The following is a 23,642-nucleotide window of genomic DNA, read 5'->3' on the forward strand; positions in this document are numbered from 1 at the left end:
TGAACAGCCAGTCATCCAACATGGTGTTATGGAGAAAACAAAACAACCCAAAGGACCTGAAGCTTCCCACAGTGCAGGTGACTGAGTGCATGCCGGCGGAAAGCTGCCTGGCGGGTCTCACACCTGTGTCAGGAGAACTGTACTCGGGCCACCAACCTCCCATGTTCTCTCCCTCCATCGGGGTTGTGCTCTCCGAGGTGCTTCCCGGGTTCTGGAAGGGCGCCTGTCCGTCGAACTCAAAATCCTCCTAAAAACACAATATTTACATTAAAAATCCACTCCGCTCTGTGGCTGCAAAGCAAGCCCACACCACCCACCCTCCACCACCGTGCTCCACAGGCGACAATGAGTTTAGGCTGATCTGCTGGGTTCGGTTTCCTCCATCGTGGTCCAACACGTCCTTCATCCAGATGCAGCTTTACAAACCTAAATCTGCTGCCATCTTGCTTCTGGAGACAGCCTTTCTCCTTTTACCCGGTCTATTGGCTCAGAGTCATGACCTTTGACCTTAACCCTGCTAACTGAGGCCTGTAGGGTGAGAGCTGGAGGAGGGAGATCCACTCCTGAGAAGACTGGCGGCTGTCTAAGAGGTTTTCCTTTTGGGAATAATCTTCCTCTCTGCAGAAAGAGGCAATTTGGAGATGACCTTTGACCCTTCCCAAACTGTCGCTTCTCCAACTTCTCTGTTGTGTTTCCAGCTGTTGCAGAATTAGTTAATCCGTTCATCTGATCAGATTTAAATCTTAGAAGGTCATTAAAGGACAATTATTTATTTTAAAATAAGATATTTCTAATACTTTTAATTTTAATCATTTAATCTTAAAGATTAAATAATTATTAATAAACAAAAAATCAAAAGGCAAGAAAAAACATATCTAAACATAATTAGGTATTTATTAAAATTTGATATATTAAATTTCATTTTCATAAACATTTAGTCATTATTTAATTTTTAAAAGTTTTATAAATCAGAAAGAATGATTTAAAATCAAAGATAAGAAAAAAATGCAAAATAAATGGAGTTGGCACCAACCTGCAGGCTTCGATGGGCCGGAGCCAGCAGCTTCTTGGCCCCGGGTCGGGCCAGCCCCCGAGCCTGGGCCAGCTCCTCCTCCAACTCCTGCTGCCGGGTGGCCAGAGCTGGATCGGAGCAGCCAGGAAAGAACCAGTCATCCTCAATCAGTTTTGTGCCACAGGGGAAAGGGGGGAGGACGAGTTTGTGGATGGAAGTGAACATTAGGGTGGACTGGACAGATGAGCAGAAGCGTGACGATGTGGACGGTGTTGGTGGTGAAGAATATGGAAATCACACACAGAAAAAGCTTTTTCTAAGAGTGGAAACACTGAGCGAAGAGGAGTGGAGCTGGAGGAGAGCTGGAAGAATCAGGGATGGAGAAAAATATGGATTTCTATGTCTGCGACACTTCATGAAGAGACACACCGCTCAAAGCCATGCACGCCTAATTTGCATTGGAAAGGAAAACAGCATTCAAACATGTGGGAGACGGGCGTACGAGTGGCAGTGGGAGGAAGGACAGAGCCCGTCTTTATGAGTCGCATTTAAAAGCCAACGCTCCAGCGCTGAAAACGTGAAATCTGCGCAGAGGCTTCCTCAGGACGGGAGCAGGGCGGCGTCCGGACCGACCGCCGCAGACGGTCCCATCCGTTTTGTGCAGACAGGCTGCTTGGTGGGGTGGAGGGGAGGAAAGGTGGAGGGCAGCTCCAAGCAGAGGGGGAGGCAGAGAGGGGACACAGTGTGTTCAGCCTGATTAGTGTGTGCACAACAAGCAGAGTTAGGAAGAGATGGAAAAGTTCCCGAAATCCGATGAGGTAAAGCGATTCAGTCTGCGTCCGGCTCAGGGTCAGAACCGACTTCAACCCAACTCCAGTTTATCTCAGGGGGTTTTATGTGACTGACCAACACAAAGTAATGCAGATCTGTCAAAAGAAAAACAATACTAAGCTTCCAATTAATTCACAATAAAAATCTGAAAAGTGTGGAGTGCTTTTATGTTCAAGAACCACCATTGGATGGATGCAGTTGACTCCAGCAGCTTTCTAAGTTTTTCCCCAAAAATATGCATTTTTTTTCCCCAAATCAAATTGTAATATTATGAGAATGAAGTCATAAGGTTGGATTATTACAAGAACAAAGTCATAATACTAAAATAAAATTGTAATATTATGAGAATGAAGTTATAATAATGTAAGAATAAGTTTTGGATCTCATTCTGTTTGGCTCTGCGTAGATCTTTCAATAATTTTGTAATTTCTGATGGTTGCAAAGATTTTCTTGAAGGTTATCGGAGTAAAGGGGGGAGAATACAAATACATGACACTTTTCTGATTTTTACATGTAAAAAAGGTGGAAATAATGTTGCATTTTGAGTTGGTCTGTCACACAGATTGACAAAAAAGTTACATTAAATACAGAATCTGAAGTGTAAAAAAGTCTTTATAGGCATAGTCTGTGCTAGAACAGACGCCCCAACTGCACTTAAATGATGCAGTAATTTTACAACCAGTGACCTCTTACTCTTAATTATTTTTATATCAGTTAATCCTCAGTAACTGATAATGCGTAAATTAAACACCAATCTGCCTGTTAGTAAGGATGAGAGTGAAGGATCTCCGTCTGAAGCATTTTACTCCTCAGTTAGTGCAAATCTTCCCAAACACTGAGACCAGGACACACTGCTGCAGCGCAACCATCAGAGTCCAGACAAACAGAAAACCTGGCACAGAGGACAAGAAGAGGGGAAATGGAGTAAAACCAGACAGACTCTGCAGCGCGGCCCGTCTCTGCTCTGGCTGAAGCTCAACCCCGTAAAGCTGAGAGGAGCCGCAGGCAGTGCAGGGAGCCGGAGCTGCGCTGCAGGTGTGGAAGAGCCTGCATGCACAAAACTGATGGGAAACCGCTCTGAGTGGCTGCTCCCATCCCCGGAGCAGGGCGCTGGAGAGGGAGGCGGGAGGCAGCSCGCGCTAACTCAGATCTCCCACATGACGACGGAGACGACAGGGGAAATAAAGAAACAGAAATGATGTTCAGTCAGACAACAGAGGGCAAGAAACACAAAAACACTCCACAGACTCTGGGCTCACTGAGACACGATGGCTGCAGCCGGAACGAACCTGTAGGGGTCAAACTCATCCTCATCTGGGTCAAATCAAGGTCCTGAATGTTCTTAAAGGGCCGGCTGTGCCAGAAGGTTTTGATAAAACCCGTTATTAAACTGTTAAAATATTAATAAATAGATGTTTCTTCATTAAGTGCTTCTTAAAATCAAATCATATTTACCATCTTTTCACACTGATCAGTCCATCCAGGATTTCACGTTTTTGTGATTTGTGGGGCTAATTTAGAAATTTTATTTAGACTGAAACAGCAGAAATACTGCCACCTAGAGGTGGGAGTTGGCGTCACTTAAACCCATTTAGAGAAGCAACTACCAAATATTTAAGGAATCAAGTCTATCAATTATTCGGACGATTAATCAGATAAAGAAATTGACACATTCTGCAGAATTTTTTGCTCAGTATTAGAAATACACCAAAAGAGGAAAATAAACATTTCCCTCATTAAAATAAGAAAATAAACATTATATTGTCTAAGATGCAATAACAGGATTTCCTTTAGTGAACACTTGATCAGTTGTAAATCAATAAATTTTTAGATTAATAATTGGAGTAGAAAAGATGCCAGTTGAAGCTCAAACTGGAGGAACTTTGGATAAAATACATTTACAGTAAAAGGTTTTCTTTATATATATTAAATATCATTTTTTGCCTTTTTTCAATATCCGTGTATTTGAGTTAATTGATTACTAAATTAGACAATTATTTCTATAATCATTCAATCACAATGAATCCTATTAACATTTTCAGCTCTAAACCAAATGTTTTACGGCATTTTTGCAAAAAAAATTAAATAAATTGCAAAAATCTCATAATTATGCATTACTGCGATAAAAAATCTGCTGATTTTTTTGCATAAATTTCTGCAAAATACTGTCTGGACTGACTGACGCAGTTCAGTGTTTTTGTGTTGCGTTTGTTGGTCAGGACTCTGACAGAGAGGAGTCCTGACCACAGAGGCTTTTAATTGATAAACCTCACAATTAAAATGGATMAAATGGATTTTTATCCGTTTTGCCAGGATAAAAATAAAGGTTAAATAAATAAAAACATAAACAGCTTTAGTCTGACATGTGTTTCATAGAGGTGAATGAGACTAAAATAAAAATGTGAGAGTTGCTGCGTTATGACGGATGACGGAGCAGGTTAGGTGTGCATGAGGTGAGCGGATCGGCAGAAGGATCTGGTTCTGGTTCCTATCCTGCAGCTGCCGTCTCACCCTCTCGCTCCTCCTCCATGTGGCTGAGCCGCAGCGACATGGCCGCCCTCTCCTCCCGTTCCTCCCGGGCTCGGTCCCGGGCGCTCGCCGCCTCCGCCACCATCTCCTGCCACTCCAGCACCTTGCTCTGGGTGTCGTCGGCGCTGCCGGACTCGCTGGCCTGCAGACAGACGACAGACCCGGTGAGGAGCGGGTCGGGACGCGGCGGGTGAAGGCGGGGGGAGCGGTGCCGACCTGGGAGGCCGCCCTCTTGGTGAACTGCTCCAGCTCGGCCTGCAGCGTCCTCTGCTGCTCCTCGTACGACACCAGCTTCGCCTCCAGCATTTCTGACGGGAAACGGCCAGATGTTCACGGCCTCCAGTCAGAGGAAACTCACCGGGTCCGGTCTCCTTACCGCTCTTCGCCCTCAGCTCCTCGTACTGATCCACCTTCCACTGGTTTTCCTCCCTCTCCTCCTCCAGAGCCGTGATCCGACCCCGGAGCGCCGTCAGGTCCGGAGGAGCAACTCCAGCCTTACAGGAAGCAGAAAACAGACGTTTTACTTCCATCTGCTCCGTTTCACAGTTCACACGTTTATCCACAGAAACATTTAATCAGTTTAAAGGTAAGTTTGAAGTTTTTCCTCCTCCAAACTTTGGGAATGAAAACAAAACAAACTAAAACACGTCTTCAATTCACAATTATATAGTTTAACTTAATAATGTCTGGTGATATTAATATACATTCTACACTTGGATCTGGACATTAAAACGCACCTGGCTTTTCTTCAGCTCCTCTTCCAGCTGTCGGATCCGAGACTTGGACCAAGCTTTCATTTTCAGGAACTTGGCCTCTGACCTGCTGGCCTCTTCCGTTTTTTGCTTTGCTTGAGCTGAAAGAAAACAGAAAACTAATGAAATTAACCAACCAGAAATGTTCCAAATGTCACCAGTTATATGAATCCGACCTTCCAGCTCCGCCATCCTCTGGATGGAGGCCGGATCCGTCGGCAGGTTCCCGCTTCCTGAGGCCTCCTGGCAGACAGGTGGCGCCGCTGCAGGCGAGGCTGTGCGGCGCTCCTCCAGCTGCCCCAGCAGCTCCGTCTGCAGTCGCTCCATCTGGCCCTGATGCTGCGCGCTCAGCCGCTGCAGCTCCACCTGGTGCTTCTCCATCAGGTCCCGCAGCTGCGCTCGCATCACGTGCTTCTCCGCCTCCATCTTGGACTCCAGGCTCTCCCGCTCCACCGTCAGCCGCTGGAGCCGCTCCGTCAGCTCCTGCCGGGTCACAGAGAACCGACACAACGTGACCCAAAGGAACCTTTCTGCAGTTATTCACAAACCATGATTTGTTTTATCAGGATCTGATGAACAAGAAGCAGAAAAGAGGAGAAAAAGATTCTGATGTGGAAGGAAAATGATTTTTAAAATTAAAATCACAAATTTAAAAAAAGGGAAACTAAATATTTTTAAATTAAAATAAAAAAAAACATTTTAAAAATTAAATGAAATTATATACACAAGTAAAATAAAATTAAATTTGCTAAAATTAAAAAAAATGCATAAAATAAAAAAAATTTAAAATATGTACAAATAAAATAAAAACAAACATATTAAATGAATAAATAAAAAATAAGCCCATGTCCCTACAGGTGCTGCTGCTGGTCTGCTGGGCTTTTAAAGTTTTCCTCAATCTTCTTTTAAATGTCTCTAAACAACAGGTGCCAAGTCTCGCCACAGATTTATGTTGTACTTTGACTAGGCCATTCAAACACAAGGATCTGCTTCGATCTCAGCCATCCCATATCATCTCCAGCTGTATGTTCAGGGTGGGTGATGGAGGGGGAACCATCAGCTCTGACCAGCCTCCTCGTCTCCACAGCATCATGCTGCCACCACCGTGTTTCAGAGTAGTGATGCTGTGTTCAGGATGAGTCCAGTTATCAGTCTATATTAAACTGTCTGGAGCAACATCGTGTGTTTGCGCTGGACTCAGAGATGAATAAACATTCATGATACTTTAGTCWGGGKTTTATTTGTAAGAAGAGTCTAAACTTTTGAGGTTGACACATAAAAAAAAGACAAAAATGGGACGATATCGATGATGAAGCAGGAACATTACGGATTCTTACCATTTATGAAAGTAAAAAAAGAAAATTACAGGGTAGACATTTATTGACGTCAGAGGGTCACCAACCAGCTAGTTCCTGTTTATTGGTTTGGTTTAGAGAAAGGACTTGCTGACCCTGATCTGCTGGTCCCTGCCGTCCACCTCTCCCTGCAGCACGTCGATGACCTGCGTCTTCCCGTTCAGAACCTCCTCCTTCTCATGCAGCTTCTGCTTCAGAGCCTTCAGCAGCTGGGGGGAAACAGGAAGTTAGAAGGAGTTTCTAAGCGTTTCATTGGACGGTGAGCGGCGGTGCCGGTACCTGCTCCAGGTCGGCGCTGGCGTCTGATTTGGCCGCCAGCCTGAACAGCTCCTGTTCGTGCATCTGGTTGATCTCCGTCAGCTGATTATCCTTCTGAATGATGATGTCCTTAAACGTCTGGATCTGAAAACAAGATGGCGGCGTTATTTCTGCCTCTGCTGCCTCAGTTTGAGCTGCCGTGTGGAAACCTACGTTCTGCTTGAACATGCTCTCCTTCTGGCTGTACTGCTCCTTCTCTGAGGCCAGCAGCTCCTTCAGGCTGCCCGTCTGCTCCAGTAGCAGACTGTAACGCTCCTCTGACTCCTCCACCTTCTTGGTCAGGCTCTGCACCAGCAGCTGCAGCTCCTGCATCTCTCCGCCGACCTCCAGCGCCTGAGAAGAAGAGAGGAGTTAAAACATGTGGAAGCTTCCTCCATCAGAGAAGCAGAAGAGCTTCACCTTGTGCTGCGGTGCAGCAGCTGCAGGATGATCTGCAGCCAGTCCCGTCTGCAGGTGGACGATGTACGCCTCCTTTTCTGCCAGCCTCCTGTCCCTCTCTGTCAGCATGGAGTCCATCTCCTCTCCTCGCTGCTGCTGGACCTCCAGCTCCTTCCTCTGGAATCATTCAGGAATAATTAACGTCTCCCAAACAGAATAACTGTAGACAGAAGTAACTGAGTTCATCTGGTCTGTGAATATTATCCACCTTGTTCTCCAGTTCTCCATCTTTCAGAGAAAGCTGCTGCTCCAGTTCCTCCAGCTTCTTCTTCAGCAGGACGATCTTCCCCCGACTGGCCTGCTCTCCTCCTCCCTCTGAGGAGCCCTGAGGAGCAGACGGCTCATTCAGCATCATCATCATCATCAGCATCATCATGTAAATAAAACAGACAAAAAAGAGGTGAATAAACCTGAAGACAAAAATAAAACTGAGGAAAATAAAACCAAAGAAGTAAAAAAACAAACAAAAACTAACAACTGGAGATTAAATATGATTCAGTGAAAAAACTGAAAACATTTAATATCCTACCATACAAACACAAAATAAGATCAGGCACAATAAAAACTAAAATTAAATCAAATTTAACAAAAATAAAAAAATTATTAGCTTATTAGAATCAATACAAAGTAAAATACAACATAAATATAATAGAATATTTAGCAAAATAACAGCTATGACATATTTTAAAGTAAAACAAAAGATTAAATAATAAAATAATAATAAAAGGTAAAAACCAAAACTGAATAAAATCTGTACAGTTCATGTGTTTGCAGAGATCCTGTCTTTTCCCAGACCTTCCTGCTGTGGGTCGGCGTTCCGGCTTCTCCCTGCCGCTTCTTCAGCTCCTCCAGCTGTGATGTCAGAGACGTCACCTTGGCTTTGTTCTGGAGGCGGAGCTTGGACAGCTTGGCCTCACACGCCTCCTTCTCCCCCTGAGGCACAGAGACGATAAATCAGGAGCAATCAGCTGATTTAAATATGGAGGATAATCAATATTGATTAATATGGTTTGTCTTTGTTTTGGCGTTCAGGTCAAACATTCACTGAGTTCTTATCTCCCATCCCGTCTCTCAGTGAATGCTGGACTTTGCCTCCTGGGGTTAAAGGTTAACCTGATCCGGCTCCAGGTTGTGGGCGGAGCCATTCAGAGTGGGCGGAGCCTGGCGGGGAGCCGCCCTCACCTTGAGCTGGTCGTCTTTGGAGCGAAGCGCGGCGTCTTTTTCCCGGATCAGCTCCTTCAGCTGGGAGACGAGCTGCTCCGTCTGGATCAGCCGCTCCGCCATTTCCTCCACAGGAAGTTCTGCAGCGCCAACAGAACCTGCAGCAGCGCCGCGAGGGGAGCCGGCGCCCTGAGGAGGAACGATAAAACGCACAGATCAGTTTGATTCTGGATAAAACTTTATCTAGCCAAAGCATATTACTAAGAACTTATTGATTCTTTATTCTGATTTCCAACAGAAATGCAGTGAAAATAATCAGAACAACTGACAGGTTTCTACTCAAACAGCTCCTTCAGGTTTCACTTCAGATTTCCAGACTTTAGTTTTTCATCCTTTTCAATATAAATACTGAAGTTCCCTGAGAATTTATGGCAGATGCTGAGAGAGTGAGAAACATGCAGCAAACTTTCTACGTTACACTGAGCTTCAGAATAAACACATAAATTTTACATTTCTTTCTAAAKGCTGCTCTGAATAAAGCAAATACAGCATTTCAATACGCCTTTTCTCTTCTTAGATAACAATTGAACAATGTTATGAATGTCTGCCTTCATACGGAAAACAGCGGAATGGGATTAAACAGGAAGTTGTAGCTCAGTAAAACGCGCCAGGTCAGCAGTTTGACTGATTCCTGTTAATCTGGACATGAAGCTCAACGTTAACACAGATAAACCTGCAGGTGTGACGTCAGAAATACCAGGAGCTTCACAAGTTATCACTGCTGGTAAAAAATGCAGCGGATTAAAAGTATCAGATCATCGCTGCTCCGAGTCTGAGCTGAAAGACTCAGGCTCTAAAATCTGCAGGACAGCTGAACCAAAGCTATAACTGAAAGATATTTTTATTTCAAAGATGTTTGTTGTTGTTCTTTTAGTTTGTTTTTAAACGATGTAAATGCAGGACTTACAGCGGAGCCGGCCTCTCCCTCTTCCCCGGAAAACCATTTCAGCATGGTTGATTAGAGGCCTGGAATACACACACACACACACACACACACACACACACACACACACACACACACACACACACACACACACACACACACAGGAAGTCAGCTTTCTCTTTCACATTCCAACAAAGGGCTGCTGTTCAGGTATTTCTAGGAGAAACAGACCAGATTAATCAGATTAATCAGATTAATCAGATTAACGTCCCGCGGCTCAAATAAAGAAACATTCCATGTTTTTGAATCATTTTTGCTGTTTTATCTGATTCTGATGTAATTTCTGTCATTAATCCTTCTGTCTAAAATGCTCACACAGGAGTTACTGATGCTGATTATTATAAATGTTGAGAAAATTAACTAAGACTCTGTCAAGTTCCCCCCCACCCCCAACACCAAACGTGTGGGTTCCCATGGAAACACGGCTGGTTCTGGAGGAACAGTTTGATCATTAACTTCCTTCTCTGATGCAGTTTCCAGTTTTCCATTTACTCCCCTAAGAGGCCCAAATCTTCCCTCCACTCATCACGTTCATGAAAGTTTATCCTAAAGTTTAATTTATTTTTAAACTTTCGAACCAACAGCCAGCCGGTCGTTTCTCTTTGCAGCTGAACCAACAGTGGTGGCAGCATCATGCACAGTGTCTGGTCTGAACTTGTGCAGGAAAATGGAAAACTGTGTATTTTTGTAATTGAATCTATGTCAAATATTATAGTTATATTTGCATCATATAGCCCATACAGTTTTGTTTCTGTGACAGGATCCAAACGGTTCTCTGGACTGGAACACCAGAACCAGCTAACAAAAGCCTCTCAGGTTTAAATATTCATCATCACCATGTGAGGGAACCAGATGAGTGACCTCAGCAGAAACGCTGAGGTCAGAGGTGAGCCATGTGGGTGATGTGACCGCTGGGACAGGAGCCAAGCTGGACAGAAGAAAAACTCCTGCAGGATGTTTAACCAGCTGCTGGTGGAATGACAAAAATCTCAGATATGAAACAAAATATATTCCACATACCTGCTGTCTGGGTTTTAAACATAAGGAAAAACTTCATTTAGATTAAAAATATCTTGTTTAAACTATTTCCTAGATCATCAAAAACAAACGGTGCTTTGTTGGGACTCATTTGGACTGGTTCTGACTGGTTCTGTTGAAGAATAATCCAATAAAAAACGTTGCTGTTTGCAGCCTGGACCAGCAACATGTCAACGTCTGTTTCTGGCAGGGAAGTCTGATGTTTTCTGCTCCTCTGCAGGAAGTAAAATCATGATCATCTAGTGACTGAAGGAAGCTGAAGAAAACAGGAAGAAACTGCAGTAATATCATCAACCCAAGATTTTCTAAAAACTAGTCTCAATAATCAAAGAACAATCAAAATAATTTAAAAAGTAGTGCTTAAATGATAGCTTCATGGCTAAATATATGAATATTTAATTCCTGACGGATTGTTGTGTCCCAGAAAACTAGCGTATTGTTTGTATTAGAACGATTTTAGTTCTAATACAGAATAGGGGGCTTTAAATAAGCGTAAAATCAGCCAGTAAGTAGAAAAACACAATCATAAAATGTGGAAAACTACTGATCAACACCATTTTAAAATATCAGAAGCATAGCAGCTGAGAAATAAAATAAAAATAAACAAACAGGCCATAGATTACCTGAAGGAAATGTCTAATATCTCAACATTAACATTCCTCAGAAGGCTTTATTCTCTCTTTTTAACCAGCTTATGTAGGATATGAGCTGCCTGGTGAATCTTCCCAAGCCAACCTGTGTCAGGACCAGAGGCCTGTTCAACACATGATCTGCCTCATTCATTGAGCCTGTTGGGCTGTCCAGCCACAGTCAGAGGCAGACAGAAATCCGGTCAGACTGGTTCTGTCACGCAAAACCGCAGCAGCTTACAAACTGGTGCAGCCCTGACACATTAAACTGGGCTAATCTCCGAGTTTATGAGGAGCAACAGTTAAAACCAGCCCAAACCCAGCAGAGCAGGAGCCAATTCAAAGACATTCCTCATCAGATTATGAACTGCTGTGTTATTTTCTTACTTCCAAATCCGTATATTACATTTCACGAACACAGTACAGACGCCACAGATTCACCTTAAAGCTCCAGCAACACGCACAGACATGTCAGGAGATTAAAACGCTGCTTTTAAACAAGCTAACGCCACACACCGTCCACTAGCTTGGAGCTAACTTCTTAGCTAACCATTTAAATGCCTCTCGGCTCCCCGTCGGCTCAGAAAACACGCAGGTCGTTCAGTTTGAAAGCTTACCGCGCTCACAACTTCATGAAGAACCCACCCGAGTCAACACCTGGTCCAGAAGAGTCCAGCAAAGTTACATTTTATTACATTTAGAGCACAAATCTTCAACGGGACAGAGGTCTTGGACACATTTGTCAACAGACTGAGAAACGTCTGCGCATGCGCAGTTCGAACAGGAAGAAGAAATCTTTTTATGCTTTTTCCAATCGCAGGTACAAAAAGAGATATCTCTCCAATAAATTATATTCGCATGGATCTAAAATGCATATCACATGGATACAGGTAAGGATTAAAGTCTTCTGTTCTGTTGTCATTTGTTTTTCCTGCTATTTTTTTTTCATTCATAACGTGATACATGAATCAAAGAAGCAATACTTTCCAGGAGAACTACATGGATGTCATTTCCGGTTTTGCTTCCAACCTAAGAAGACTGAAAAAAGATTTTGAAATTGTTTCCTTTTCATGTGAGTATACAATGAGAAAGTTGATTACTATACTATTATTTTATTAATTATTTTAAAAATGCCTCCTTGTTTTTCTTACTTTCAAAAACGTAAACGTAAGTAGGTTTGTTCACGTTTTATTGTACTCAAAAGAAAATGAATCAGCGATTCCTCTTGGATCTTTAAAGACGAGGGACAAAAAAATACTGAATAGATATAAAATTAATGCATTTTCCTTCGTTTGACTGACAGAATGGTGAGTCTGGTTGCCTTGCAGTGTCAGAGGCAGTTTTGATTTATAAAATTGGGGTAAATGAGATGGTCACCCTGTTCCATGGGCCTGCAGAGAGTCGTTTGAGTAGGGGATCTGATCCTCACCCATTATGATTGGTGGAAGGGATGGTTTGAACTTCCTCCTTCTCCCTCTGCTCTCTGGTCTCCATCCAGGCTCCTCTTCATTCGGGGTCATAGTTCAGGTGTTAAGTGAACTTTTGAATCAGCTGCTCCCTGTGGTAAAGGCAATACATTGTGATACAGTAACTCTTTTTGCAGATTATCTTTTGTTTTTTCTTTTTCTGCAGGATTTATTCCCTTCGAAATGAGGCAGCTGTGGTTGCAACATCTTTATAACCCTTTTAACTTCTTTTCCATCATTAAACACTATTTGCTTTTCTGCACCATTAGAGTGAAAGTATCTTTTCGGGTAAAATTTATCTTTCTTTTCCTCATTAGGAGCTGTTTGGTTGGTAAATCAGGGAGTGGATTATTAGTGTAAATACTGCAGGCATTCACACTAGTTCCACTTTTCTGGTTGCTCCGTAAACTTCGCCACACTTCTTCTCCTGCATACTTTGTGCTATTTTCACCATTCAACTGTTATACGATTCAGCTTGCTCTTCTAATGCTGGTTATATTGCTTGGTATTCATAACCTTCATACTTTTTATAATATTCAGCGTTTTATACATTTTTCACCCCAAAGGGGGAACTACTCCATCCTGTGGCAGAATTAGGAATTACAACCATTCATCTAGTTTCAGGGCTGTCATGGAGGAAACAAGGCAGCGGCCATTTTGAAGTTGGCAGTTTAACAGCTTTTATGTTGTTTAACACCTGGGAGTAATTATAGCTTTTTTGTGCTGCATGTGGGATGTTTTTTGTAGTCACTGTGCTAAACGATGCCTCCAAGCAAATGTTGGTATCTGAGGAACCATAAAAGGTTTGGATTTCATTCACCCACCGTTTTTATCAGAAGGAATAGAGGAACGTTTCTGTCCTTTTCAAATTTCAGGTTTTACATGAGGGGTTTTTTTTTACATTGCATGGAATATATTACTGTAACCAGCATGCTAGTGGTAGCCTATTTGCTATCATTAGTATTTTAGCTGGTTTTAGCTTTTTAGCTAATTTTGGTTTTTACCTGGGTTTTTCACACTGCATGGACTTTTTCTTACCTTTCTGCAAGTCTTCAGCAGTTGGCTTCAAATGCTTTTGCTGTTTTCACCAAAAGCATTCAGCATTCACATTTGCATTTTCATATGAAATCCACCCTTTCTAGCTCTGGACTGAGTTTCTGATTGCAGTTGACGTTCCAGAAACACTCACAGCTGCATCACCCTAAGAAACCTGACCAAAGCCTGATTTCTTGGCCTTCTAATCTCTCCTCCTAATCTTAAAAATAAGCGTGGAAGTAAAAGAGCGTCTCTCGTTAGCGTCTGTGTGAAGCCAGCAGATATAAAGCTGGCAGGTTAAGGAGCCTTACGGGCTAAGAATAGTCCGTCTAAATCAATACAGTAAAAGCCCCATAAGGTCTTCATGAAGCGACTGGAGGATCGTTTGGATCTGCAGTCTGATTCCTGTGAGCACAGAAACTAACAACCTGTTACACTGATGGGAATCTGGGGGGAAAAACATTAAAATCATAAATGATGGCAAAGTCAAACGTAAAGAGAATCAAACTGGTCATTTTCCAAAGGTTTCATTTATTTTTCAGTAAAAGTGGAGTCTAATGAAGAGTTTGAGCAGCTAAAAATTACACAAACTACCCATCACCCCAGTTTTATCATAGATTTTTCTAAATGAAGCTTTGAAACATTTCAGGTAAAAAATGTGTCACGATAATTAGTTTAAAACAGGCACAGAGTGAAAAACAGTTACAGACCAAAGTGAAAACTGAGTTAAATCTAAAGCATATCTACATTTATTTTCTAGTCATATTTCCTTTTAACTTGACGACAAATGAAAGAATAATCAGAAAAACAATCAAAGTGTTTTCAGGGTCCAGTTTGGTCACTGACCTCAGAAATACATTTTATAATATTTCTGATTTTTTTTAATGTCCATTTTTCTGTTTGCAGAAAAATATGTGTGTATCTTAAAGTGAATAAAACCAAAATATCCTTAAATAAAATAAAGTTGAGCTGCCGGTTCATATGGGTCGTCTGACAACAGACGCTCAGCAAAAGAGACAAAATGTGGTTCAGAAAGTTGTACAATAAAAACATCAACGTTCCATGGTGGAGGAAGGTTGTTTTTACTTTTTAAAATGTGAGGCCACAACAGTGTAAAAAGGCATTTTAAGCCTGTAGTTGTCAGTTACAGATTAATTAATTAATTAATCCAAACTTGAAGCAAAAGTTCAAGCAGTGGGAGGAGAGGAATAAGCTTTAAATGAGACCGAGATCAAAAGGCTTCTGCTTGAAAAATGTAAATGGGTCGATCCAAAACGTTTGGTCGGCTCTGCAGTGGTTCAGCAGACAGAATCAACTTTCCTGTTGAACAGAGAAACGGCTGAAGATCCTCTATCAGGATGCCAAGTTCTGTCCTGTTGGCAAAATACGGAGAAAAACCTTTTCCCATAAAAACAGAACCTGAACATTAAGGCTGGCCGTTGAGGTTTAATCCAGTGTGTATGTTGCTGAAATGTTCGTCATGATGGTAAGGCTGAATGTCCCCACAGTCTGCAGGACTCAGGTCTTCTTCTCCTGGTTCTTGATGAACCAGGATTTAGGCGCCAAGTCCAGTCTGAGCTGCTCCATGAGCCACGGATCCTTCTCTGCTCCCTCGATAAACTCCTCCAAAGAGATCTGACCTACAGACGCAACACAAAGTTCAAGAGGTCACACTGAACGGAAACGACATTTAAAATGGACTGTCTTCCTCCAGGTTCTCACTTACTGTCTTTGTTTTTGTCCGTCAGCTCGAATATCCTGTCACAGATGTAGTCGACAGTTTCCACGTTCGAATCTTTATGCCATTTGATTTTGGTGATGATCTGGAGAAAAAGAAACATGATTGTGTTAATATTTGAGCAAATATTTCCATGGTTTTGGATGAAAACTGTGAAAATGTTCATTCAGTTCTATAAATTAATTTATTTTTTATAATTTCTCTAAAATATGGTGGAGATGCAGAGACGGCTTCTTCATTTCTACTAATTTTTCTTAATTGGGTTTCTGCCAAAAGTTGCATAATTAACAGGTTTCTTTTCTGGTCATAGTATGTTTAGATAGCAGCTTTGCAACAATTTGTCTCCAAAACAGCAAAACGCCAGCAGCTCTGAAGTCAAAGTGTAAACAACAAATAAAAAACAGACGTCATTTAACTTCAAAACCATATTTTCATACATTCATAAGAGATATTTACCACTGTCTTTACTACCATGTTTCCCAGCCTGCAGGTTGTAAAGTGAGGAGGATTATCTGGAGTAAACAGCTTCTCTCTGCTGCTTAAAATACTCCAGAGTTCAAGTAGTTTAAAGCTCCACCAGGTTCATGTTGAACTTCTAGCTGCTCCAAAAGGTTTTCCTGAAACAAGCAGAGTTTCTAAAAACTCACTTTGACAATACGCCTCACTTCCTGATTGGTCAGGCAGCCGTTCCCATCGTTGTCGTAAATTTTGAAAGACCACTTCAGTTTGTCGATGAGTTTTCCACGGAGAACGAGGTTCACGGCTGCCACATACTCCATGAAGTCCAGCTTACCGTCCTGAACAGAACCAGGAGAGACACTCTGTGGATTACTGAATCCTGACCCGTTCACCACACCGAAACACACCTTACCTTATTGGTATCAAAGGATTTAAAGACCAGTTCAATGAAAGCCACCTCCTCCTCTGGTGACTTGCTGCTGACGCCAAAGATTTTCTTGAATTCATGCAGGTGCAGGTTTCCACTCGGACATTCGTCTGTGAATTTCCGGTACAGTTCCTGAATGTTCTGCAGAGTCACTTCTCTGTCTGTGGTGGCCTGGACCTGACCCATCACTTCAGGCAGGAGGCAGCAGGAGGCAGCGGGTGATGGAGCAGGAGCATCGCAGCGTGGCCATCAGGAACCCACCGGGCTGCTCCGACCTTTCCAGAACAGGTTCCTTCAGGAACGCCTGCTGAACAGATCCACTTATATCCCAAACAAATCCCAACCTCTAAGGAAAGACTCTTGGAACATTCCCTAACTATTCCCTCTCCACCATGAAGTGAAATGAAGTTGGGAGGCTAATCTGCAGAGTGTTTGACTGTGGAGAGGAGCAGAGATTAAAAGGCTGAATCCATCAGAGCGTAAGCGAGTGTTTGGCGACGTGTTGATCCGATGAGGAGGCGTTTTACCTGGCCTGACCTGGCAGGAGGTCAGGAAACGGTGTGTGACTGGAGCCGCAGATCTAATCAGCCTCTAGATGCAGAGGCTTCAGAATCAGAACTGAATCTTTGCTGTTTGATTACTGAATATCGATATTAGTTTAACTGACTGAGAAGCTTAAATGTCCCATCATGTTTCTAAAACACGCAGAGACTTGATCAGGTGTTTGACATGTTTTCTTTTTCATTCTTCCCGCACTTCCCGGTTCCAACCACCAGATGTCCTCAGTTGTTTTTCAGTCTGATTTTATAATCAATAATCAAATCCCACAACCAATTAAAGCAGAGCCAAAAGACTGAACGTAGCTCTTAGTGTTTTTTATCTAAATTAACAGATGTGTAATCATTTCCTGGGTATTTGTTAGAGCAACTTTGGTCAAATGTTTTGGGTTTTCTTTCAGAAGTTTCATCGTCTAAGATTTTCTAAAGTAAAAATCTGAATATTAAGAACACTTTTTAAGATTTTTATTGAAAATCTCCCTGATTTTCTAATAGTTTTTGGTCCAAAACTGAAGTAAAACTGAAAAAGTTTGGTCTGATTGAATGTCAGGTGGTGAGAAAACATGTCAGTTTTTATTTTTAATAAATTCTCCTCATTTTAAAATCTTCCTCTGTTTTGAGGCTCGGTTGGTAAATCAGGCAGGTTGTAGTAAAAACTTGAGGCGTGTCCTGAGACGCCCCAGCAGGTTAAAGGTCACCTGTAGGTTATCTTTAACCTGCTGATCCGGTTAACTCTGAGTCCTATTCTGGTTCCCTGGTCCAGTCAAAGTCTCTCATCCTCACAGCAGGAATCAACATTCATTTGTTCATTTTAGCTGAAGCATAACATGAATCTGTAACTTAAAGTTTTATTCACCTTCTCATCCTCACACTGACAGCCTGGTTAGATTGAAGAGGCACAGAAATGTTCCAACCTGGAAGTTGGTAAGAAATCAGAAGAGCCTTTAGAGAAAAACATGTTTTTAATTAATTAAATGATGCAAAAGCAACTGAGGTGGTTTAAATAACCAAGTGATTTGTATCTTTTATAAAACCTGCAGTACTTTTTCCAAAGTCAATGTTCATTTTGCAGACGGTTGTCAGAGTAAACTACAGGATATAAAAGCTTTTAACATTTTACCCTAAGTCTACAATCAACACTTTCAGATCAAGAAATTTAAATATTTTTAATTAAAAGTGATTAAATCAGCTGTGAGAACCAAGAGTTCAGCTTTTCAAAGCATTTACACCGTTTAATCACTTCCTGTATCACAGTCAATGGAATAAAATATTTAAAGCTGAGTATTTGAATAACACAAAATAATAATATTTATTTATTCATGTATTTGACTTGACCATTTTGACCCATGTAATTTCCTCAGCATTACAGAAAAACGTCAGCAGAGGGCAGCAGACTGATTTCTACCCCAACAAAAACTGACGGGTTGATTACATTTTTATTATTTATTAACCTTTATTTCACCAGGAAAATCCCATCAAGATAAAAAAAATCTATTTTACAAGAGAATCCTGGCAAAGACCGGCGTCGAAGATTCATAGCAAAACAGAAAAAGTGGAAATCAAACTAGTTATTTAAAAGATTCCAGCTTCACTCCGTGTTAAAGACAGACACTGGCTGCTGAAACCTCAATCAGTGTGAAAGTGATGAAAAGTCTGAGAAGTGAGGCTGAAATGTTGGTGAGACATTTATAAAGTAAACATGCAAACCTGATGGTGAAAAACCACTTTTTACTAAATATGCGAGTCAAACGAGGTGGCAGTAGATTTATTTCAAGAGGTTGGATTTTATGCAAGAGTTTAACAGGGTAATGAGCTTAGTGCCATGCAGGAGGAGCTGGCCGTGGTGCCAAACTCTYTACATGACCTGAGTGAGTCGGTTGGAGCGGCCAGAACTTCCTGATCATTGTAAACTCTTCCTTCGTTTTGACCGAAGCAGAACTGCAGCTATGAGACAAGACCAGAGCAGCAGCGATGAGGGGGACGTGGCTCAGATCCAGGAGATGTGCCTCATTTTTCTGAGGGAATGTCCCAGCGGCGCCCTGCATCTACACGAGTTCAAGAAGATCTTCGGCGTTCAGAGCAGCTCGCCGGAGGATTCCCAATTCCTAGAGACGATCTTCCGTTCCTTCGACACAAACCAGGTGAAGGATGTTACCTGCCAGGAATCAGGTTCATGGTGCGGTTTGTGTAACTCTGCCTGGTTTATCCACAGGACAACACCCTGGACTTCATTGAGTACGTCGCCGCCCTTAACTTGATTTTAAGAGGAAATCTGGAAGATCGTCTCAAATGGTCCTTCAAGATGTACGACCGGGATGGGAACGGAAAGCTGGACAGGAACGAGGTGAAGCGGCTCATAAGGGTGAGGAACACCTGTTTATCCAAAAACGTCTGATGGGAGCAGAGATACAACAGTGACGAGTCAATCTGTGAAATATTGACAAGGTTTTCTATAGAATAATCTCCTAAAGGTGGATTTAGAGCCCCAGTAATCTGGGATTAGGGCAGGAGGCTAAGATCATGTCAAGTGGCTCCATTGACAGAAAAAGAGCCGAGCAGTTGTGATGCTAAACACCTTTAACCTGGAGATCAGGGGGTTAAACGGCTCAGGTGTCCTGGGCGTGGGGAGCTGGGTCAGGATGTGCAGACCACCTAATCTGGGTTATGAAGGGAAACTTCAGATCTGATCGGCTGGTTTCTGATTTAATTCAGTAAGCTTCATATTGTTGAACTGGTGGGTTTCATTTGTCATGGATAAACGTTAGCAGTTGGGTAAAATGTAAAACTTCAGCAGAGTCCAGGAAGGAGCAGCTTCATCCGGACTGAAGCACCTTGAACCCTCTGGACGAAGCAAACTGGACGGTTTTTCTTCTCTTTTAGCTTTTCCCCTCAGGAGGAGGGAATCCTCTCTCCATTCATTTACCAGATTTTACTCAATATGCGTATTTGTTTATATTATTACAGTGTTTGTTTTAGAACTTATCCTCCATTCAGTTTTGATGCTCAGATCTTTCAGTTTTGCTTCATTTAAAGTTGAGTTAAAATTGAGCTAAAATTCCTTCATTCTGACATTTTTTCTCACAGATTCTTTATAAAATCAAACTCCATAAAAACGAAGTCGGACTGACTCCGTCCCAGATCTGTGATCGGATCTTTGATCTCGTTGACGACAACAACGACGGTAGGAGAACAAATTCAGGCTCAGCTCCAAAAATTAGAGCATCGTGAAAAAATGTAACATGTTTTACTAATTATTATATAAAAGCAAATTCATGGATTGTGTAGATTCATAGACAGATGGAAATGTTGATGATTCTGGCTTAGAGAGAATTAAAACCCAAAATTCAGAGTCCCTGAAAATGTGAATATTACATCAAATCAATAAAAATGATATTTAAGCGGAAATTTCAGACTTCTGAATGTTTATTTCTATAAACTCTGCTCAGTCTGGGCTCCTTTTGCATGATTTTATTTTCTGACTCCAGACTCAGTCGCTCTTTGCTTGACAAACTTCTCAAGGCTCCAGTTATTTGTTGTTGATGCATTTTTTCCTTCCACTGAACTTTCTATCAATATGTTGTAACTTTTTCCACAATATTCTACTTTTCTGACACACAAAATATTAGGTTTTCATTCTCTGTGATCCAGAATCATCTAAATAATAATAAATAAAGGCTATAAATATTTCCCTCCATGTGTAACGAATCTATAAATGAGACAAAATATCTCAATGACTCCTTTTTGATGATGTTTTTTATGTACCAGTATTATTAAAACGATGCTGCAGGCTGTGTTTGAGCTTCCAGGAACACGTTATTATCTGATTTTCTCTCTATGAGTTAAAACCAGCTTGTTTTGTAAAAATGAACACGGTGGTTTTGGTCTCTGTGCCCTCAGGTGAGATAACCCTGAGTGAGTTCATGGAAGGAGCCAAGAAGGACCAGTGGCTCATGGACCTCCTCAATCTGGACGTCAACACCTCCGGCTGGGTGACCCAGAACTGCAGAAAGCTCCCATGATGCCTTGCAGTGAGAGCAGCGTCTTCATGTTTAGCTTCTGGAGAGAAAGAACTGTTCATTTGGTTTAAAATGATTCACCCTGCGGTTCTGAACCGCTCCGAGTCCGGAGCCGGACCTCTTAACGTGGCAGAGGTTCTGCTGGGCCGGTCCGATAGACGGCCTGTGATTTCTGTCATCAGTTACAGACAAATTAACTGCTAAATATCCACATTTATCGGATTTCATTCTCCATAGATCTGCTCTGTCTGGATATTTACTGTTATTTTCAGATCTTCTTAGTGATTCACTGAAGTCATGAATATTTTAAAGAGTCATTTTAACTCTGTTTAAATTCCTCGGCGGTTAAAACGGAAACGTTTTCAGACATGTTGCATCCAGAAGCTGCAGGTGTTCAGGATCCTGATGTGAAGGAGGGAGCAGAGGTCCAAACACAGAAAGAAACATCCATCTGGGATGAAGAAGGTTAAAAACCCAGAAGTATCCAGAGCAGAGAACCGATTTAATTCTGACATCAGACCAGATGAACAAACTCAGTAGACTGAAAAAAATGATTTATTGCACAAATTTGCATGTTTACACAGACATTTGCAAAGTTTTGGACCCATCATTATCATAACGCTGTAACTTGACTGAGGATTTGATTTCAAAGTAAAATAAAGTAATTTCATCACAATCTGGTAAGATTTTACGTCATTGATTAAAATCAGATTTTATGATCACATGATTGCGTGAGATGGGTTTCTTTTGGCTGAAAAATAAATAAAAATGAATAAAAAACAAACAAACAATGGCTCAACTGCTGCAGCCGGTCAGTGAAACGACTCCTGCAGCCTAGAGCCCGCTCCTCTGCTCCAGACAAAACGACGCCGGGATGCTTTTCCAGCTCTGACTGGGATCTAGGCGGTTCCAAACTGAGCCAGATCACTCAGCTCTACGTCACCAAACTCCTCCCAGGGGCAGATCACGGCAGCGTCTGCAGGGAAACAGAGCAGGCATGAGGGAACAGCTCAACATCACCAGGGTCCAGGCTGAGTTTGACCCTCAGACTCACCGTCCAGCCCCTCCATCCCCGGCAGAGCGCTGTCAAAGCTGGAGCAGAAATGAAAACTGAATTAGAAAGAGGAGAAAACCCAGAAAGCTGCGTTGGGAAGACGCTCCTCACCCTTTCTGTCCCGGTTTGGGAGCTTTGCTCTTAAACTGTCTGCTGTCCTTCTGCTTGAGCTCAGCTGGACTCGGCTTACCGGCCTSAGATGATGCATTCATGTTCTCCACTGCGCATCAGAAAAACGAAACATTTCATAAGTAAACAGGAATCTGTGGCACATTAGAAGAAGTTGGTTAAATTCTGCTGTATAATCTGAAAGAACAGGGAATGTAAGTAAACATAAATCTGGTAAATACTGTGTAAATATTGAATGGACTTACTTGCTGTCCAGATGTTAGAGATGTTTCTCTCTGCAGGTCAGATAAAAAGCAGCTGCAAGACAAAGAAGGAGTCTTCTTTCTTCTTTCTTCTTGCTGTCTCTGTCTGGGTTCTCCTCGTCCTTCGCTCTGCTTTTATACCATGCAGGGATCAGCTTCCCTCAGCACTCAGGCCGATTACGCCTCATGACTAAGCCTCATTAATTCAAAATACCCACAGCAGCTTGTTGGGACTCTTTGTTTATGAAATGCAGAGACTCAAAGACAAATCAAATTAGGATTTTTTTTTCTTTCTTGGGAAACATGGTGGCCAGTCGGGAGCACTGCTGCCCAGTCTGGGGTCTTTTCACGGCGTTCTCCCTGTGATCACTGCGCTTCTCTCCAGGTACTCTCACTTCCTCTCTGGTCTCTTTAAACTGAGTGTTTTCATGGCTTTCTGTCCTGTGAAAGTCCTTCTGATTTAGTTTCTGAAAGGCCTTTAAACACTATTGGAGGTATTTAATTTCCAGTGTTTCACCTTGCAGTTGTTCTCCACTTTAATTGGTTAAAATAAACCGCGGCTGACAGAGTCGTGGTTGGACGGCTGGTCTGATAACAGGATGAGTCACAGATAATAAACGTTGCATAACAAGGATCATGTCCAAATCTGCAGGTGGGTGAATCAGCCTCAACCTTTCAGCAGCATCTGCAGATACACGTGTGTGTGTGTGTGTGCCTGTGTGTGTGTGCCTGTGTGTGTGTGCGTGTGTGTGCGTGTGTGTTACATCTTCATACGTTGCTTCCAATGTTTCAAATGAGCGAGCGTTACCGAATCCTCTTTCCGACACCTGTGCTGAATCACCTGTTCAGCTTTACTGGTGCTGAGAAGCAGCATCACACACAGAGTGATGCAATATCTCTCATAGGATTAAATAAACACCAAATCTTTTAAAGTATTTTTGACCTTAAATTAGAAAATAATGTTAAAAATATCAACATCTCAGGAACAACTGTTGTCAAACAAAAACATCAACTAAATTGATTTAGAAATATCTGCAAAACTTGACAACATTATCAAGGATCTCCTGGTTGGCTGGACATCGACACTGATGTAAAAAGATCAGCTTAATGAGACATTTAGTACAAAGTGGTGAATTATATTGGAAAGGATCATATTTACACAATGCACAGGTGTTTATTCTGCTACAGTCAGATGGTTTTAAACCCAAACGTGGGGCTGACATGCAGTGGCGGAGCTAGACTTTTAAAGTTGGGGGGGCCAAAGGGGGCCCAGGACTACCTCTGGGGGGGCAACATTTAAAATGTGTCTGTCTGTCTGTCTGTCTGTCTGTCTGTCTGTCTGTCTGTCTGTCTGTCTGTCTATCTATCTATCTATCTATCTATCTATCTATCTATCTATCTATCTATCTATCTATCTATCTATCTATCTATCTATCTATCTATCTATCTATCT

General features: G+C 42.1%; 4 protein-coding genes across 7 annotated transcripts in view; 1 reads left to right on the forward strand and 3 right to left on the reverse strand.

The window, feature by feature from the left end:
- The window catches only part of LOC103463004 (golgin subfamily B member 1-like), a 33,107-nt gene extending 21,283 nt beyond the window's left edge, over positions 1-11,824 (reverse strand). The window contains exons 1-16 of one of the 3 annotated variants that reach the window (XM_008406117.2): positions 11,684-11,824; positions 9,364-9,422; positions 8,418-8,585; positions 8,031-8,168; positions 7,444-7,560; positions 7,197-7,352; positions 6,951-7,130; positions 6,759-6,881; positions 6,575-6,688; positions 5,301-5,607; positions 5,110-5,225; positions 4,749-4,866; positions 4,589-4,680; positions 4,355-4,514; positions 1,034-1,140; positions 124-247 (exon numbers count right to left, since the gene is read on the reverse strand). In XM_008406117.2, the coding sequence (XP_008404339.1) occupies positions 124-247; positions 1,034-1,140; positions 4,355-4,514; positions 4,589-4,680; positions 4,749-4,866; positions 5,110-5,225; positions 5,301-5,607; positions 6,575-6,688; positions 6,759-6,881; positions 6,951-7,130; positions 7,197-7,352; positions 7,444-7,560; positions 8,031-8,168; positions 8,418-8,585; positions 9,364-9,408 (2,065 nt within the window). In that variant the 5' untranslated portion in view covers positions 9,409-9,422; positions 11,684-11,824. Of the gene's footprint in view, positions 1-123; positions 248-1,033; positions 1,185-4,353; positions 4,515-4,588; positions 4,681-4,748; positions 4,867-5,109; positions 5,226-5,300; positions 5,608-6,574; positions 6,689-6,758; positions 6,882-6,950; positions 7,131-7,196; positions 7,353-7,443; positions 7,561-8,030; positions 8,169-8,417; positions 8,586-9,363; positions 9,423-11,683 lie in introns of all 3 variants that reach the window. The other 2 variants (XM_017304007.1, XM_017304006.1) reach the window with 2 other exon arrangements.
- Positions 11,825-13,283: 1,459 nt separating this feature from the next.
- On the forward strand, positions 13,284-21,444 carry LOC103463003 (guanylyl cyclase-activating protein 2-like). Its single transcript, XM_008406110.2, has 5 exons — positions 13,284-13,335; positions 18,685-18,889; positions 18,961-19,110; positions 19,833-19,929; positions 20,646-21,444. Exons 1-5 carry the CDS (start codon positions 13,295-13,297, stop codon positions 20,765-20,767), a joined length of 615 nt encoding a protein of 204 aa, XP_008404332.1. The 5' UTR covers positions 13,284-13,294; the 3' UTR covers positions 20,768-21,444.
- Positions 14,094-16,697, reverse strand: LOC103463002 (guanylyl cyclase-activating protein 2-like). The gene is made up of 4 exons (XM_008406109.2): positions 16,177-16,697; positions 15,953-16,102; positions 15,294-15,390; positions 14,094-15,207 (listed from the first exon to the last, which is right to left on the reverse strand). The coding sequence occupies exons 1-4, from the start codon at positions 16,375-16,377 to the stop codon at positions 15,086-15,088; spliced, it is 570 nt and encodes a 189-aa protein (XP_008404331.1). The 5' UTR covers positions 16,378-16,697; the 3' UTR covers positions 14,094-15,085.
- Positions 21,302-22,304, reverse strand: LOC103463001 (retinal cone rhodopsin-sensitive cGMP 3',5'-cyclic phosphodiesterase subunit gamma-like). 2 transcript variants are annotated; one of them, XM_008406107.1, is made up of 4 exons: positions 22,193-22,304; positions 21,930-22,038; positions 21,819-21,856; positions 21,302-21,740 (listed from the first exon to the last, which is right to left on the reverse strand). In XM_008406107.1, coding segments are annotated over exons 1-4 (225 nt in total). In that variant the 5' UTR covers positions 22,194-22,304; the 3' UTR covers positions 21,302-21,663. The 2 variants fall into 2 exon arrangements, with proteins under 2 accessions (XP_008404329.1, XP_008404330.1); XM_008406108.1 differs by having other exon boundaries at positions 22,197-22,295.
- Between the last annotated feature and the right edge of the window lie 1,338 nt (positions 22,305-23,642).

The sequence above is a fragment of the Poecilia reticulata genome, linkage group LG3 (genome assembly GCF_000633615.1).
Source record: "Poecilia reticulata strain Guanapo linkage group LG3, Guppy_female_1.0+MT, whole genome shotgun sequence".
NCBI lineage: Eukaryota > Metazoa > Chordata > Actinopteri > Cyprinodontiformes > Poeciliidae > Poecilia > Poecilia reticulata.